Source organism: Macrotis lagotis, chromosome 8, assembly GCF_037893015.1.
Source record: "Macrotis lagotis isolate mMagLag1 chromosome 8, bilby.v1.9.chrom.fasta, whole genome shotgun sequence".
Taxonomy (NCBI): Eukaryota; Metazoa; Chordata; class Mammalia; order Peramelemorphia; family Peramelidae; genus Macrotis; species Macrotis lagotis.
The window spans coordinates 13576927-13595915 of record NC_133665.1 but is presented as its reverse complement, the minus strand read 5'-3'; the positions used below and the strand labels follow the sequence as shown (position 1 = coordinate 13595915).

General features: G+C 33.7%; 1 protein-coding gene across 8 annotated transcripts in view; it reads right to left on the bottom strand.

The window, feature by feature from the left end:
• The window catches only part of CLEC16A (C-type lectin domain containing 16A), a 254369-nt gene that overhangs the window by 175056 nt on the left and 60324 nt on the right, over positions 1-18989 (bottom strand). For 5 of the 8 annotated variants that reach the window (XM_074196407.1, XM_074196403.1, XM_074196409.1 and 2 more), the window contains exons 11-13: positions 11582-11711; positions 11332-11400; positions 8328-8428 (exon numbers count right to left, since the gene is read on the bottom strand). In XM_074196407.1, the coding sequence (XP_074052508.1) occupies positions 8328-8428; positions 11332-11400; positions 11582-11711 (300 nt within the window). The remainder of the gene's footprint in view (positions 1-8327; positions 8429-11331; positions 11401-11581; positions 11712-18989) is intronic. The other 3 variants (XM_074196404.1, XM_074196405.1, XM_074196406.1) reach the window with 3 other exon arrangements.

Below are 18989 nucleotides of genomic sequence, written 5' to 3'. Positions count from 1 at the left end.
TTTTTTGAGCTGTCATAGCCTGAGCCCAATTTCTGTTTTTCTTGGAGTCTAGATGTAGGAGTCTGTGCTTCCTCATCTTCAGACTAAGTATTTTGATCCTTCTTTGGCTCATATGCAAAATATTTCTCAATGGTCTTCCTCTTATTTCTTTGCTTGCTCATTTTCCCAGCCTGGCCCTGGTTTTGGGGTGCTTCCTGAGCTTTTGGGACACTCCCACAAGGGTCTCAGTGTGTGAGGCTCTGTCCTTCCTCCTGGTCTGTGAATGACCATATGAGCCCCCCCTCTGCCACGGGGCTGAGGTGGGGGGGGCCCTGCTGTTCTATGGGGGGGGCCTAGACTGTGATCAGTATCTAAATGTGTTCAGAGCCCCAGAGTCCTGTTCCAGGGGCAGAGCTCTGCAGTCTCTCCTTCAGCTCAATGGGCTCATGCCCTGGAGACTCCTGCTTACTGGCTCCGCCTGCTTCTGTTCCTGTATCTGGGCTGCCAAAAGACCACATTGCTTGTTGTGTGCCCTGAGGGCTGGGCTCCATGTGCTAGCTCTGGCAGAGGTCCCTCAGCTGTTCCACTTTGTGCCTGGTACTCCCCGGGGTGCAGCTCAGGAGACTCCCCCACTGCTGTGAGCCTCGGCTCCCAATGCCCTGGGGCTGCCTCCGGGAGGCTGAAGTTCCTTTGCTCTGGCGGGCCACCCCTCTGGCAGGCCGCCCCTCCAACCCCAGGGAGCAGAGCCTTTCTGCTCTTTTCCAGGTTACCTTGAGTAGGAGAACTGCCTCATTGGGTCCCTCTATGGGTTCTGTTTCTGGAAAGTTTAGTTAGAGTCCTTAGTTTCATGTTTTATCAGAGAGCACCTAAGACTGGATCCCTTCTTGTCGCCATCTTGGCTCTGCCCTAGGTGATGTTTCTTAAGAAACCTGACAAGTGGGCAGCTAGGTGGCACAGTGGATAAAGCACCGGCCCTGGAGTCAGGAGTAACTGGGTTCAAATCCAGGCTCAGACACTTAATAATGACCTAGCTGTGTGGCCTTGGGCAAGCCACTTAACCCTATTTACCTTGCAAAAACCTAAAAAAAAAAAAAAAGAAACCTGACAAGAGTTGAAAATTGCATCAAACATCTCATGGTCTGGATTGTAAGTAAATGCAAAACATACTAACGCAATAAACCATAAGAATTTATCTTATTTTATTGAATTTCTTCCAACAATGAACTTAAGTGTTATAATAATTCTAAAGAGATGACATTTTTTGACACATACCTCCAAATACACTTAACTCCTATCAAGTACAACAATAAAAATCTATTCTTCAAGAACTATTCCAATGAAAATTAATCTTGTTTAGAATACATCTTTTTTATGTGAACTATGTGATTACATACTATAATGGAAAAATACTGATGCTGTATAGTTTGTAAAAAATCTAAAAAATAATTTTGATTGTGATTTTTATTTGGTTATCTAAAGATTTCAACATTATACTCTTTCTTTTTTCACTTTGAAATAGTAATTTTTGAAAAAGAAAAGAGTACCTTGTTCCTAAACTCACCATACAACTTTATGATTCTTTAATCAAACATATGACATTAAAAAAGAGGTCACACAGAGCATAGGTAGTTGGTATGCTCTAGAATTCAGTGGCAGGTCATAAACTGAAAACATAAATTTAGGTAAATTTCTCCATTTACTTGTACATGTTCAATATTTCTTTTTCCTTCTCCCATCCTAATATGGAGAAGTTTCTTATCACAAGAAAAGAACACTTTAAGTAGCTTTTCTGATCTTCCTGAAACTGATATTTTACTTTTTTAATGGAATATACCCAACCTCAAAGACAGACAAAATCTAAAAATAAAAGAATAGGGAGAGAAAAGGAAAACAGAAATATTAATTCAAATGCTGTAACCTACTATAACTAACTGCTTGGCATTTTATGTTTGTCTTTCTGTTACATACCCTTTAAAATTTTTTTTATTCATTATTTTTCCAACTATATAACTATATGCAACAGTAGTTTTCAAAAATTATTATTATTTTTTTTTTAGATTTTTCAAGGCAATGAGCTTAAGTGGCTTGCCCAAGGCCACACAGCTAGGTCATTATTAAGTGTCTGAGGTCGGATTTGAACCCAAGTACTCCTGACTCCAAGGCTGGTGCTCTATTCACTGCGCCATCTAGCCGCCCCCAACAATTATTTTTTGACCAGGTTTCGAGTTACACATTTTTCTCCTTCCCTCCTCCCTCTCCCTGACAGAAAGCAATTGCTTCAAACCCTTTTAAAAGAATTTACAGATATTCATCAAATTTCATAGCTATATTCAAAAGTTGAATTATAGTTCAGTCTAGGGTCCTGAAATAATATTAGTTGACAAAATCTTCATATAGCATCTTAAGTAATTTTCAGAAATTTCAATGAAATTTGTTCACAGATATATGGCAATTGCTGAATGAGAGCCACAGTTCTCAAAACACCAAAAGGCTATAATACTAATAACATTTAAATGATAAGGAAGACATTTTATTTGGTGCTAAATGTCAAATACTTGCAAAAAAAGTTTAAAATGCATTTTAGAAATAGTAACTGGAAAAGTTTTTAGATAGATTAAAAAAATCTAAGACAAACTCAGAAGAAAAGAAAGATAATGTCCCCAAATCAAAGCTTCTCACTCCCTTGAGTTTTTGTATACATTCAGAAATCAAAGTGATTTTTTAAAATGTCTAAAATTTCATTATTTCCAGTAACTACAACATTGATTTTATGATAAGACAGTTGAAACTTTCCAATACATAAGTCTGTCTTCTAGGTAAAAAACCATAATTTATCTAATGTTTATCACAATTATCATTTGTTCTGAGGCTACTGTGTGTCTCTAGCTCCAGATGGTGAGGAACAAAATCTTAATTCTTGTATATCCTCCAAAGTGAAGACTAGTGATTTTCAGAAAAACAGGTCAGTTGCAAGAGAATTTAGCTTCTTTGCAGGGAAGTATTTTTATCTTTTGAAACAGGTATCAGTGCCAAATACACAAAAAAGCACTTAAAAGCTGTTTGATGACAAATTTTGGAGAAATAATCTTGTACTTTATATACTTCCTATGACTAGGGCAGGGGGAAAGGGTGGGGGAGGGGGAATGAGTAGGCAAGCAAATGAGAGGGGGCAGTGTTAACAAAAGCTAGGAAGAAGGGAGGAAACTGCTGTAATATTCAAAACATGTGGCATGGCAGGTCTTTTCCTCTGCCATCTGTCAGATGCTGACTTGAAAAGGAAGTCAGCATATGTTTTGCCTCATCCCTATCTATAACCACCAACACCATGAGTGAAAAGAGACTAATTTAATGAACTGGAGATAGTATTATTACTCTGTGGGAGACTTCCTAATCAGTTAATCTCAGTTAGTGATAATTAAGCAGACTTTTTTTATTCTTGGATTCCCTCCCACAACAGTGACTGGAAGTAGAACTACTGTAGCCCTTACTCTTGGGGGAACAATCCATTTTCTGAAAATGGATTGAAATAGACTCCTGGACAGAAGAGTCAACAAAAATCTCCCTTCATTCCTCAAAAAAAGTCATTTTTCTTGCCAGAGTAGAATAAATGTGGGAGAAAGACTGAACAAGTAACACTCAAGATCACATCTTCAATTAAGCTGACTTTTATAGTTATTTTAAAAAAGCCTGCTTCAGAATCTAATCCATGTTGGACTTTTAGCTATACTTAATCAAAACTAGAAGGGATTGCCCTAGGCAGTAGTGAGAGAAAGTAGCATGACATTATGCACGTACATACATGTTATCTTGGGCAAGTTACTGAACTTTTCCAAGCTTGCTTCTTCATTTGGAAAATTAAGAGAATAACAATATCTACCTCACAAGACTGCTGTGATGATGAAATTAGATAAAATAAGTAAGGCTCTAAAAACTTTAAAGTACTATATAAGTGGAAGCTATTATTATGTGTAATAATAATATAATTCCCAATTTTGGAAGTATTTAAACAAAGTTTAGATAATCAACTAGCAGGAATACTGTAAAAGAAATTCCTATATGAGATATGTTTGGATTACACTAAGCTTTCTTCTCATTCTGAACAATTTGTACCTGAAAAAATGGTTTTCTAAATCTCTGAAAAACCAAAGTTCAATTTCATTCTGATGTCTATCTACTTTTTTTTTAATTGTCCCAACCTTTCCCAGTAATATCGCTCCATGAAAAAAGATTTCTCTTCTCTTAGGTAGTATTTCCCACAAAGAGAGAGAGAGAGAGAGAGAGAGAGAGAGAGAGAGTGTGTGTGTGTGTGTGTGGTCAGGGGATGAGGGAGAGGAAAGGGAGTTGAATAGGAGGCTGCCTTAAGATAGAAATGTAAAAACTACTAGGATGGTTTATATAGAGAAGGTTTTTTCCATCAGCCACTGCTTTTAGGAGACTCAAAAAAGGAATGAAAGAACAAATTTTCTATTATGGTCATGAACCAGAATTCATTATGTCACCCTAGTGAATCATAATTGGCAAAGCTCTTTTATTCCATTCAATCCTTTCCACTGTTGTATGTTCATTTTGATGTAGCCTTTAATCTATTGTTATTTACTGGAAGTCCCAAGTTTTTTTTTATCATTGCTTTTATGTTTAAATTATCTCAGGATGAAAAACTCCAACTGAATGAGAAACCACCTCATTAGGAGAGCTGTGATGGTGTTAAGAATCTAGAATAAAAATCCAGGAGATTAAGTAGAAATGACTTTCTGCTGCGTCAAAGAAAAAAAAAATACCTAACCAAAACTCTGAGAAATAAATAAATAAAAAAAAAGTGAACAACAGATTCTATGGGTAAGATGACCTGTTCTTTTGTGCAAAATTCTATTTCAGTAATATTAACACAAAACTTTCCTCAAAGAAAACAGTGTTTCAAGTAAATTATTAGTAGGAAAGTAAAGAAGGAAACAATATGATTATTTTTGACCTCTGCACTGGCAAATGTTTCTTTTTGTTGCAAAAAAGTTTTTAACTGACGGTCACTTTGATGGGACTTACCATCCACAATATTCAGCTTTATTTTTTAAAGTTAAAATTTTGGTCACAGAAAAGAATGACTACTAACATATGACCCTATACTCATATAAGAAATATTGCAATGAAGTCATTCAGCAGATGCTGGTCTATCACATTTAAAACTTCAGTGTTAATTATTTTCATATATAATCAATCACTAGATCTTATCAATTCTATCTCCATTGGAGCTTTTGAATAGATCTCTTTTTTTGTTGGTACAGGGGCTCATTACTACTTGCCTCTACTACTACAACAACTAACAGGTCTTCCTGTCTCCAGTTCTCTTGCCCTTCCCCAAGCCAAATCCATATTCCACAAGGCTGAATAGCAATCTTTACACACAGATCAGATTAAGATGTCATTCCTTTGCCCTAAATCCTTCATTAGATTTTCCCCAAATTACTAAATCTTACAACTTTGAAGGAACCTGAGAGATCAGATAGACCTAACATTACAAGAATGGGTATCCTTTCCTACAATATCTAGCTGCCATTTAATGACCACCAGAGATGGAAAACATAAGACAGTGCACTCTACTTTTGAGCAGCTCTAATTATAAGATAGTTTTTTTTTCTTTTATGAAGCAAAAAATCTTCCCTTCTCTGGCTTCTACTTACTATTTTTAGTTCTATTCTCTGGAACAGAGCAAAATAAATCTAAAAATTTCCTCACTACCCACCAAATAAAATCCACTCTTTACCCTGACATTCATGGCCCATTATAATCTAGTGTTATTCTTATTCCAATTTTTATTACTCTCTTCCATATTCACTATATTCTAATTAAACTGGAATAGTCACTTCCCTTCAGAGGTATCCTGTTACTTTTTCACCTGTGTCTTTACTCTTCCTAAATGTGGAAATCTCTAACTTCCTACCCATCCTACAAGAGCAACTCAAATGTCATTTCTTCAAAGAAATCTTCCCTAGTCCCTCAAGCTGGGAATGCTATTTATATAGCACTTTAAATTTAAAGTGTTTTCCTCACAACAATTCTAATGTGTAAAATATAATTCTCATCATTACCTCCAGTTCATAGATGAGGAAGTTGAAGTTGACAGTGAAGTGACTTGCAACTTGAGTCTACTGATTTCAGAATTTTTCAGTATTTAATATTTCTTTTTTTATTTTGCTATCCTACTTCTTGGATTTCATCCAACACTTTCATATACTTATTCTTTTTTTTGATCTAGCTATTAGTACAAATAATGTGTTTCTCTCTAAATTTCTTGAGGGTAGAGGATATCTTGCCCAAATTTTCTCTCTTACTTGGATCCCAATACAATACTTTTCCAATAATGAGGGATGATCAATCTCAGCGATTAAAATATTGGTATCTCTATTCAGGATAGATGACTTGGGTAACTAAGAGAATCTTATTTTGTTACTATTACAAATTGAATTATCACAAATATTATTTTGTTTCTGTTTTCTATGTGAAGGACAATGTGATTGATTGAAAATTTTTAAAAAGGCTAAGAAAAGCTGATATATAGTAAAAACTTATATTCAAGGGTATAGAAAAGATTAAGAGATGTCATTCCTGACATACTAGTGTCATTCAGACATACTAGTGATGTCTGAAAAACTGTGGATGACAAAGAGATACCACAAACTTGGAGAAGGGCAAATAAAGAGATGTGGAGACTGGAAGAACTGTAAAGAGCAATCGTGACTTTGATTCCTTGAAAAATTCTAGAAGGTCTTGTTAAATAAATGGTTAGCAGTCATCATGAGGAGGTAGCATGGTCATTTGAACAGAACAGAAGACAACAGAAGGAAGTATGAACACGTGGGACACTTTTGAAAGTAACATACATGAGTTTACTATATAATTTTTAAGTAACAAGGAGTATGGAAAATTCAGGAGTTCATAAACAATCTTCCTTTTATTCCATTTTGTATCTGGAAATGCTTCTAGGTTGGATCTGCTAAATCATACCATTAGCTTTATACTGAACTTACCCAGTACACTAAAACCCTGTTGTAAGTCATGCCTCTTCCATATTGTAATAGTGAAATTATTTTTAAACTCAAAACTGTAAGATTCTAAATTTGTCACTATTAAATGTTATCTCAGTGTCAGTTCAACATTCTAGCTTGTCAAGATTTTTTCTATCTACTGAAGAAATTTAGAGAGAAACACATTATTTGCACAAATAGCTATATCCCCCCCCAAAAAAAGAATAAGTATATCAAAGTGTTGGATGAAATCCAAGAAGTAGTACAGCAAAATAAAAAAAGAAATATTAAATACTGAAAAATGCTGAAATCAGTAGATATAAAAATCCAATGTGCTAGTCATTCTCAGTTTTGTGTCATCTGAAAATGCAATATATATTCCATTGAACCTTGATATCTCTTCTTCTTACAATGCAGTTGTTTAAAGTATTTCTATGTTATAAACTACAAAGGGAATTTTCAAATGAACAAAGACCATTTGTTCCCAGGTATCATCGATGAATAGGATGAGAGACAGGAATTATTAGATCTGTGTAGTATGAACAGGAAAATCCCTCTAGCAAGGCAGCTTTGTATCTAGTTTGCAACTTAAGTATAGAAAGCTGCCTGGAACTCCAGGAGACTAAGTGACTTGTCTTAGTCATGTCTTTCTGGCTTTAAGATTCTCTCTCTCTAACTCCTATGCCAAGTGAATGAAAGAATGTAATCATATTTAAATAGGAACCCTTCTAATTATAGAAGACTATAGACTTCGATAGTGGCTACTTGATCAGAATAGAAGTAATACTGATCTTCTGAAAGAAAGAAATCTCAATTTCAATCCTATATGCATATTTTTTATACACATCAGAAATATAAATTAAATATATATGGATATATATATATATATATAAAAGACCAAAATTATAAAATCAACTGATTGGGCATAACTACTAGGAAAAACACATTAAAACTACTATAAGTTTTATTTTATAGTCAAATGCTAGGAAAATACCAAAATACTACATGAACCCAGTTAAAAGGCAGCATGGTGTATTGGCCATGAAGTCAAGAAGTCTAGGGTTCAAATCTTGCTTCTAATATATGTCTAGAATACCTCCAAAAAAACCATATTTTAAATTTAATTTCAATGTTGATTTTTTTCTGGCATGGTGTATGAAAAAACAAGCTTTACATTACATCTATCGTGAAGTAGAATTCTAGAAATTATAATAATGTTAATTATGAAAGAAATATTTAATAAAAGTATCTTTTATTTCTTTTAAAAATGGAGAGATACAATATTTGAAAGCACTCATAGTTATCATTAGGATAATCTAAAAATCTTACCTTTGTTATGAGACATGGCATATAGAAGACAAAGCACAAAAAGAGCGTGATAATCATCTTCAGGACTGTCCAATGCATTATATACCATATCAAGGAAAGGCCTATGAGAGAATTATTATAAAGGTTAGCATTTGATGATTATTATCAGCTGATTCCATAAAAGTCTCAATCCAATGCCTCTTTGGAGTATAGAAGTGACCTCAAGCTTTCTCAAATGCTATACCAACAGAGAACAAGTTGTGGCATTTTCTAAGAGATAAAACCAAAACTCCAGTGGGTCTCTACTGCTTCCAGGATAAAATAAAGACTCTTGGCATTTAGAACTCTCTATTTTCTGGCTTCCATCTATCTTTTCCCATCCTTATTAATTACAACATTCCCTTTTCCACACTCCTATGGTCTAACTAAATTGGCTTTCTCAATATTTACTCATGCATATACTCTACTTTACTCATACTCCATCTCCCCAGCTCCATGCCTTGGTATAGATTGCCTCCATCCTCAAAATGTACTCCTTCTCTACTTCTTTGAATTCCTTGTTTCCTTCAAGATTTAATTCAAGCACCAGAGTCTAGAAGTTTTTCCTGATCTTGCCTGCTCTCCCTCTCAAAGTTCCTTTTTTAAAGTGTTCTGAATATACTTATTTATATACATTTTTTTCTCCAATAGAATGTTAGCTCCTTGAAAGCAGGAATTATTGCATTTCCAAAATTTAGGCTCAGGGCCCAATACATATTGGGTACTTAATTCATGTTTGTTGATTGATTTCTTGAATGTAAGACTAATTCCCAGATATAACAGAACCAACACTAACATTACAGATGAAAAATATCCTCTTACTATTCAGTTTCTAATTTTTAGTGTTTTATATATATATACATATATGTATGTATGTATGTATATGACTGTCCTTTAAAAATGTATCAGTTAACTAACTTATTAGTTTTTAAGTTAATAAAAGTAACCCCAGACTAAAGTGGGCTTTTTAGCAAAAGTGTGCTAATTGATTGTTTGGTGCTTTACTTTTTTTTGAGAAAATGTAATATCACTTGGTGGTTATGTTCTCAAATCAGCCTTGAAAGGATTAATTTATAATGTAATTGAAGTAAAGCTCTTAAATGTACTACTTCAACTACACTGAACCAATATTTACATATAAATACATAAGTCAAAGATTCAAAATTTCATCAGGGCATGTTTTATTCTCACTAATGAATACTATACACCTTCTAAGACACAGTAGATGCTCTTCATGAGTTCCTAAGGAAAAATCAATTGAAGTCTCAAGTTCTGATGATAAGCCTCTTCTTAAACTAAGTTTGACAGATATGTCTTAGACAACAAAAAAGCACTCTGTCAACTGCTATAATCTTTTAAACTTATCAGAATCTTCTAAAGCTTTCACTCTACTAGAATAGCCTTTCAGAGGTCACCTTTACCTACATAACCGAATGAGGCCTCAGACTAGGATCTAAGTGTAAGAGATACTATTTATAATATTAAAAATTATTTTTAGGAAATTTAAATTATGAATTTAGCAATCTCATTAAACACAAACCAAATAAGAAGGGAAACAAAAAAATTCAGAACTATTTACATTTAAAAAATACATTTAACAATAATCTATTTCCTTTTATGTTCCTTTCATATGTCTTTTCTGCCTAGGTACTTCATTTATAACATTGCTTCCAAAAGAAAATACATTATTAATTTCAACTCAAGATAGTAAGAACATTCTATTTTTAATGGTGGCTACATTTTCTCACAAGAAGTACTTCTGTAAAGAGGGGCTGGTTTAGAGATGAGAGAGAGGATTCTATCATGGATACTGGAAACAGTTTCCTTCATTAAGAAAAAGTTCCTCTTTACCTGTTGGAAAAAAGAAGGTAATTCTCTAGGTCATTATTTCTCAAGTATACTAAACTGGGAGGTAGACATTTAGGTCTCAGGCTCCATCATTCACACTTATCTTTTTGTAAGACTCATCTTTTGTAAGACAAGGTTTTATAAATCTTGTACTATTTCCCACTGTCAAGTCAGTTAAGTGGTAAGATGCCAATTATTACATATGACAATCACATAAAATTCTAAGAAACTCACCAATAATAACATCATCTTAGCTCCATCAGAATTCTAAAAAAGGCACTCACTTCATTAGTTTTAAAATTATATATGAAAATAAATGTATGTCTGCATATATATGTATATGCAGTATCTACTAGACTGCTCAAAAATACCAAACAAAATTATAAAAAGTATTCACAGGTTATAGCAATAAAGAGCTGTATTTTGTTCAAATATATGCTTTTTAGTTAACTCAGTCTAGAAATAAATCCCTCATTCAACTCATAAAAATTAATCCATTCTGATAAATAACTTTTGACTTTTGCAGAACAAAGATATAAAAAATAAGGTTGAGGAAAAGGAAAAGAAGGAAAGTCAGTGTCTCCCAAATACTTATTAATTCAAATCCATAGGCAGGTCAGGTATATTTTTTTTTCAAGAAATAATACTTTCCCAGAGTACGTACGTAAGACAATGGAGACCCATCATAAACATAAATGCATTAATTTTTTAACTGTCTTCTGGATCCACTATAACAATGAAATCAAATGTAATGAGATCCTTTGGTTATTTTACTAACTAAACACTTAAATGGAGTCAATCTTATACCTTTTTCTACATCATATGATACTACTGTGAGAGAAGCCCTATTTTGTACCCTGAAAATTTCAAATTTTTTGGGTGAATCAGGAAAATTCAGGTTCATCTGACCATCACTATCCACTCCCACCATAAGATAACCTCTAGTTTTAATCAGTACTAGTAAATTATGGTGGAAAAGTTAATTAGGCCAAGTATGTAAAACAGAAAACAAGAAAGATAGTGATGCACATACAAAAGGATGAATGACTAAATATTCCTTCATATACAGACTAAATATAGTATTTTTCAAAATTTATGACAGTGCCAAGAGCTGACTAATTCTCAGGGTGATACATACTCTTTAGGATTCGCTCCAAAATCTAAGTGCATCAGGGGAAGCAAACATTTCATTTTCCAGTCAATTTCCCTAAGAAGTAAAAAAGCACAACAGTGTAGTTGGTAGTCATTACACTGGTCTCTTCTAAGTATCATGCCCCAAAACATAATCATTCTACTATCTAATGATAAAGTATAAGAGTAGTTTGCCTTGAAATACTAAGACAAGGAAATAAAATGTGGAAACACGATCCTCCTGTGGGAGAACCTACCTGTTCCACTGTGTGTTCTCACTCCCAGAGGCAGCAGCACTCTTCTCTTCATCCGTTGTATTCTGTTCTGTCACTACAGAAATGGCTAATTCGGTTAGTTTGCTTCGCTCCATGATTACCATCTCTATTTCTTAAAGAGAATAAAATTCATTTTATTTGATGAAGAATCTACCGAAATATTTCTGATGTAACCAGTGTGAATTTTATAAATACTTACAATAACACAGGTAAGTAATTGTTCCCAATGTAATGGCAATATTTAATAGTAACAATTTAGGCAATACTGTTCACACATATGCGCAAAACAAAATTATACAACCAGGTCCTATTTTTTTAAATGATGTCAAAAACACATTTCTGATTTTAATTAGGCAACCTGAATTTTATCAATTGTTCTATGTCAGCAAATTATCATATTTAATGTATTCATTTAAAAGCTTAAGAATATTTTAAAGTTTTCATTGTTTCGAAGACTGCTTTGTTTGCCCTTTTTCTTCATACCCAGTTTGCTCAAAGAAACTTAAAAAATATTGTTTATTTCTGATCAAATAAATAAATCATTGCCTTAAACTTAAACATTTGAAAGTGGTCTAGTTTTCTGGAAAACTACAGAAAATCTTTTGAATTGATGCTATGTAACCAATTGTTCATATTTTATGCCCAAGACAAGTTATCTATTCAAATGGAAAACACATGTTCATGAGCTATGGGAAGACAAAAAAAAATGCCCCTTTTATCCAATGCTTCAAACTCTCTCCATTTCCCTTCACTTAAATCACTTCTCAATTAGCTTCCTATCATCTATGAATCAAATTCAAATGAAACATTGAATTTCAAGCTCTTCCAAAATATCCATACCCTAATTTTCCAAGCTAAGTGATCTATTTCTCTACCCCTCAGTTTCATTCCAAAATTCTCAGTTCTCTAACCTAATCCTTTCTACTTGACTCATCTATTCACATTCTTTCATACTGTCACTTAAAAGTTTTCCCCTTCACCTAATTTTAAGTTAAGATTTCTTCCAAGCTTTCTTCCTCCAGAAAATCTAGTTTGTCTAAATAAGAAAGAGCAGTGCAACTCATTCTTTAATACAGAATCAAACTTTTTCAACCTCTCTCCCAATCTGACCTTATTTATGTATCTGTCCTCTTTTGGTGAATGACTACTCTGCTAGTTCATTAGAATTGAAGCTGTGATGATCACAGACTCAATTGTCTTTCTGAAGTCAATGGCCAGGGGCAGGGTAGTTCTCCCAGAGAAAAGACTTTGCATATCTAAGAGGATAAATCAAAGACAGCCTTTCATTTACCAACTATTTTTGCCTTTTGACTCCATAGACCAACAGTGGGGAACCTTTTTTCTTCCAAAGGTCATTTGGATATTTATACTATCACACTAACAGGCTATATTTGGTCAAACATTTAATTAATTCACCCCTAAAAAGCTCTTAGATTTATTGAATTTTGAGTTCTCACCTTCAGCCCTCAGTTGCCTTGACAACATCCAGATCAATGCAATCTGAGGGACAGAGGTTCCCCACTCCTGCCCTAGTCTAGTGCCTAGTATAGTACCTAACACACAGCAGGCACTTAATAATACCTGTCGATTAACTAATTGATCTACAAATCTCTGAAAAAAAAGTAACACCACATATTACTTAATATTTCTACCAGATGATTTCTACAATTAATATTAGTAATAGCAAAGGAGGGAAGTGAGATATGAACATCTATAATTCCTCATAACTCCCATTCAACTCCTACTGTTGCCTTTTATTTATTATATCTATGCATCATTACTGTTAATAAATTACAATCCATCAGTTTCACATATACCTGGTTTAAAGTAGAAAGTTACTTTTTACATCAAGGTAAGGACCTTGCAGGCCCATTTCGAAACAATAACAGTGGTATGAGGGTGGGACAAATAACTGTGGTCTGGTTACTCATTCATTACAAGAAGATTTTTCTTGAATTTGGTAAATGTATTTTAAGAGATTGCAATTTAACCTTTGTTAATCACAATGGGGCTGATTTATGATATATCAAAATTCATACTATAATAAACCATCTTGTAACAGATTTCTACATTTTTATAATTTTATGAATGGTCAAATTTGTTTAGTATATTGACATGAGAGGCAGCATGACATAATGGATAGATGTTAAGAGTCAGTGAGACCTGAGTTTGAAGACCAACTCCAACATGAACTAGTTGTGTAACACTGGCAAGTTACAACTTCTCAGTGCTGATCTGTATTTGTGGTGGGAGTTTCCTCATCTTTGCCAATGAAATCCCAAATTCAATTTTAAAAATCAATCATTATTTATGGATCATGTATTCAGTGAAGTTTTGCTATTATTTTATTACCATCATCATCAATAATATCTTATATTTTTCACACTGCACTGTCATATCAAAACCAGAAACTTATTAGTGTAATAGATTCTTTTGATATGACCAATAGTTAAAACTCAAGAGAATAAGTAAATTTCATTATAAGGCAAATAAAACAGCATAAATTCTCTAACTTGGCTTTTTCCCTATCCCTAAAGATTAATCTAGAGGCCTCTTTCTTATGGTTATAATTTATATGGGGTTCCTCAGGCTACTCTGCCCCCTGATCCAAAATCAACTAAATTACTAGAGTCACCCATCCCTAGGAGGCTTTCTGATGGCAAAAATTAGTTCTCAGAACTTTTCAAGGGCAGGACAAATCCTCCTTTATTGTAGAAACACCTTGCCTAAACTGAAAACTAAGAAGGTGCCCATCAATTGGGAAAGAATGGTTAAAATATTTTTTTTAGAATATGATTGTTTTCAAACTCTCTCCATTCCTTCTCACCTAATATCATTTCTCCATTAGTTTCCTATCATCTCTGCATCAAATTCAAATGACATACTGAATTTCAAGCTTCTTGAAACTTATTCATATTCTAGTTTTCCACCTTAAGAGATGTTTCCCAACCCACCATCTCTTGTCCACTTAACTGTATTATCTGAACTTGGAAAACATGTCAGTCTGGCACAATTGTGTGGACGATGAGGTATAGTACTAGGAGAGACTAGAAGAATGAACTATTAGGAGGCTATATAAAAGTCAAGGTAAAAAGTGATAAAGGCCTGAATTAAGATGAAAGCAATGAGAATAGAAAAAAGGGAATAGAAGCAAGAGAAGTAGAACTAGAATCAACAACATTTGGCAAATGACTGGAAAGGAAAGTGAGATTAACAAGTGAAGGATAATTCACAATCTGAGTTGACAACATTCAATTTCAGACATGTTGCCCCAGTGAGACATGAGACATTGAAGTATAGGTGTCAATAGGCAATTGGGAATGTGGGACAGGAACTCAGGAGAGGATTATGGCTCCATCTGAAGACCTGGAAATCATTTGCTTTAAATATCTTTTAAAAGGTAGAGAACTTGTGGAAGTATATGATCAAGAGTCACATAGGAGAGGTAGACATGGATGAGTTAAAATCTACATCATCTGAAGGAGCAATATTTCATATTTTTGTTTAAGAATGTATTTTTATTTACTTATTCATATAGCAAGGTCTCTCTGGTGATCAACAACACACATCTGTAATACAGATGGTCAGAGTTAGAAACCTGGTATGTGGCCATGGAACAAGAAAAACTTTACTGTCCCACATGGGACTGAAACATGACTTTGGATTCATTTGCGATGCTTTAATCAACAGATCTAACCAGACACAAATGAGAAAAGAGGGAGGAAAAAAAGCGAAGCATATGGTAGAGAGAATTTGTGTGCTACCAATAACTGTCTTGGATTAAACTTATAGCATCCATGGCAATGACTGCCTGCTTTACATTAAACCACAAGTTGAATCTATTTCTACATGGCTTTAAAAGATGTGAGAAGTTCAAATCTCTATCTGTTGTAAAGAAGACTATTGTTGCTGTAAAAGACATTCTAGTTCTAGATTAATAAGTGAAGTACTGGATAATGTGGGCTGGAGAGAAAAGAAAGAACCCAAATCAGTTACACTTAGTAAATTTACTGAATTTCTATTATCTCCATTTCACTAATTTTATAAATTTAAAATTATTTTTTCAAAAATTGCAATAATTTATCCACTTTATAAGGATAACATAATGTTAATCTGTTACATGCGAAATAAAACACTTTTCAGGGAAAGAGAACTAATAATCACTAAATATCTTTTGGTTGAAAAAATGTAAGGATTCCATATCTTGCGACCTTTCAACTACTTTCCATCAATTATAATTAGGGATAAAAAAAATATGCTACAACATAATGAATTGAGTAATTAATTATTTAAGATGAAGAGGATAAGAAAAAGATCCCAAAATAAAAGTTACACTGCTGTGGAAAAAAGCATTTTTAGGTTCCTAGGAAACCAGAAAAAGACAGAACTGGGTTGGCCCACTGTAAACAGAATTTCAAGAGGCAATAGTACTTGAAGTACATATCACATATGGATGGGCTATTTTGTGTGTGTTTGAATACTGAGTTCCCTTTCCCCTCACCAATCAGTTCATATACGTGTATATATACATATATGTAAATATGTATATACAGATGCACATATATATGCATTTGAATAGAAATAAGATGAATTCCAAATAATTTTATTAGGAAATTACTTACTAAAAGATGTATCCCCTCCTCCAAAAAAAAAAACACCCAAACATACTATATGTGTCAATCATTCTCTCAAGATTGAAAAATTATCTTTCCCAATTCTTTCCACAAGTGCTTTAAAACATTCTCTCCTTACCACAATCTCAATGAAATTATTAGAACATGACCACAACTGGTTTGGTGGATAGCCAGAAAAAAGAAAAAGGAGCCCTGACAAATATAGCTACATATTTCATATCAACAGAAATTATTACATTCCATATTGTGGATTGTCCTGCCAAACATAGACATATCTCTATCAAGAAAACTGGTACATTCACCCCCATTTTATGATCTGATGCAGTCATAGGTAAGGCAATATGATAACTCAAAGATAATCCTCTTTGCAGGATCCAAGAAGGAACTTCCTGTTTTCTTTGTTAGAGTAACTATAAATTTTGCTAGTTTCAATGCAAATCAAGCATGGCTTTAACTCAGGATGTACTAATGAGTAAAAGCAAGAAGGTTTGGGCCATTTATTTTACAGGATATTTTTCAGTTCCTCTAATTCAGGAGTTTTTAATCTGGAGTCCAAACTTTTTCAAAAATAGATTTTGATAACAGTATTTCTATATAATTGGTTTTTTAAAAAAAATATTATTCTGAGAAGAGGTCCATAGGCTTCACTTGACTGCCAGAGGAGTCCTTGACATATAAAGAATCCTTGCTCTATATCAGTCATCAAAACTGTCTGGTATTGGCTAAGAAATAGAGTGGTGGATCAGTGGACTAGGCTAGGTGCAAAAGAGATAGAAGAAATGATTATAGTAATGTTTGATAAACCCAAAGAGTCCAGCTTCTAGGGTATGAACTCTCTCTTTGATAAAAACTGTTGGGAAAATTGGAAGATAGTATGGCAGAAACTTGTATTAGACAAACATCTCATACCCTGCCAAGATACGATCAAAATGGGTACAGGTTTTAGACATAAAAGAAAATATTATAAGCAAACCAGGAGATCAAGGAATAGTGTATCTGTCAGATCTATGGAAAGGGAAGCAGTTTATGACCAAGGAAGAGATGGAGATCATTAAAAACAAACTAGATAATTTTGATTACATTAAATTAAAAGGCTTTTGCAAAAACAAAATGTAACCAAGATCAAAAGAAATGTAGTAAATTGGGAAACAATTTTTACAACTAGTATTTCTGACAAATGATTCATTTCTAAAATATACAGAAAACTGAGTCAAATTAAAAAAAAAAAGCCATTCCCCAATTGACAAATGGTCAAGGATATGCAAAGGCAATTTACAGATGAGGAAATCAAAGCGATCCATAGTCCTATGAAAAATTACTCTAAATCATTACTGATTAGAGAAATGCAAATTAAAGCATCTCTGAGGTACCACCTCACACCTCTCAGACTGGCCAATATGAACAGAAAGAACAATGATCAATGTTGGAAGGGATGTGGGAAAGAGCTGTGAACTCATCCAACCTTTTCTGGAGAGCAATTTGGAATTTTGCCCACAGGGCAATAAAAGCCTGCAATACCCTTTGATCCAGCAATACCATTACTGGGTCTATACCCTGAAGAGATCATGAAAAAGGGTAAAAACATCACTTGTACAAAAATATTCATAGCAGCTCTGTGGTGGCAAAGAATTGGAAATTGAGTGAATGACAATTAGGGAATGGCTGAACAAATTGTGGTATATACGTCATGGAGCATTATTGTTCTCCAGGAGGGAGGGAATTCGGAGAGGCCTGGAAGGATCTGCACGAACTGATGTTGAGCTCGATGAGCAGAACCAGAAGAACATTGTTACACCCTAACAGTAACATGGGGCTGATGATCAATCTTGATGGACTTGCTCATTTTATCAGTGCAACAATCAGGGACAATTTGGGGGTACCTGCGATGGAGAATATCATCTTTATCCAAAGAGGAAATTGTAGAGTTTGAACAAAAACTATTACCTCTAATTTTTTTTAAAAAAAGATATCTTATTATGTAATTTTGCTATCTCTTTTATTTTATTTTTTTCTTTAAGGATATGATTTCTCTCTCAACACATTCAATTTTGATCAAAGTATAGCATGGAAACAATGTAAAGACTATCAGACTGAGTTCTGTGAAGATTGGAAGGGAGGGAAGCAAGATTTGGGGAAAAATTATAAAATTCAAAAAACAGTAAAAAAAAAAAAGAAAAGATTCCCTGCTATAGTTTGATCTATAGAGAGCAAATTGTACATAAAAGATAACATTAAAATGAAGATGTCATTGTTTCCATGAGCAAATAAATGGAACTAGCTAGTATTCTAAGCCAAAAAATAAAGTTTATTCCCATTGTTCATAACTTTTTTCTCTTATTACATTTATAAAAATTATCTAATAAAGACTGTTAACACACACACAAGTTAACCTTCTGGAAAAGTGATTATCATTTCTTCAGTTATTTGATCAAATGACAGAACTTGGGGGGGGTTGTGTATATGTCTTCTAAAATATCAAGTGTCTACAAAATTAGATGCACTTCTTTAATGGTTTCAAAATGAGTAGTCAAGGGAAATCAAGATAACTTTCTCATGCCAACCAATATATACCATGCAGTTCTTTTTTCCTGGGCTTTAATGTGAAAAAGGTTTGAGTAAAAAGACAATATTTGGCCTAATCTAACAGTTAATTATTTTAGTTATACAAGTTCAGATGATAAAAGTTAAATTAGATCAGGGTAGTGTTTGACCTTAAAAATGAGGTCAAGAAACTTCTATGAAGTACTTTGCTCCCT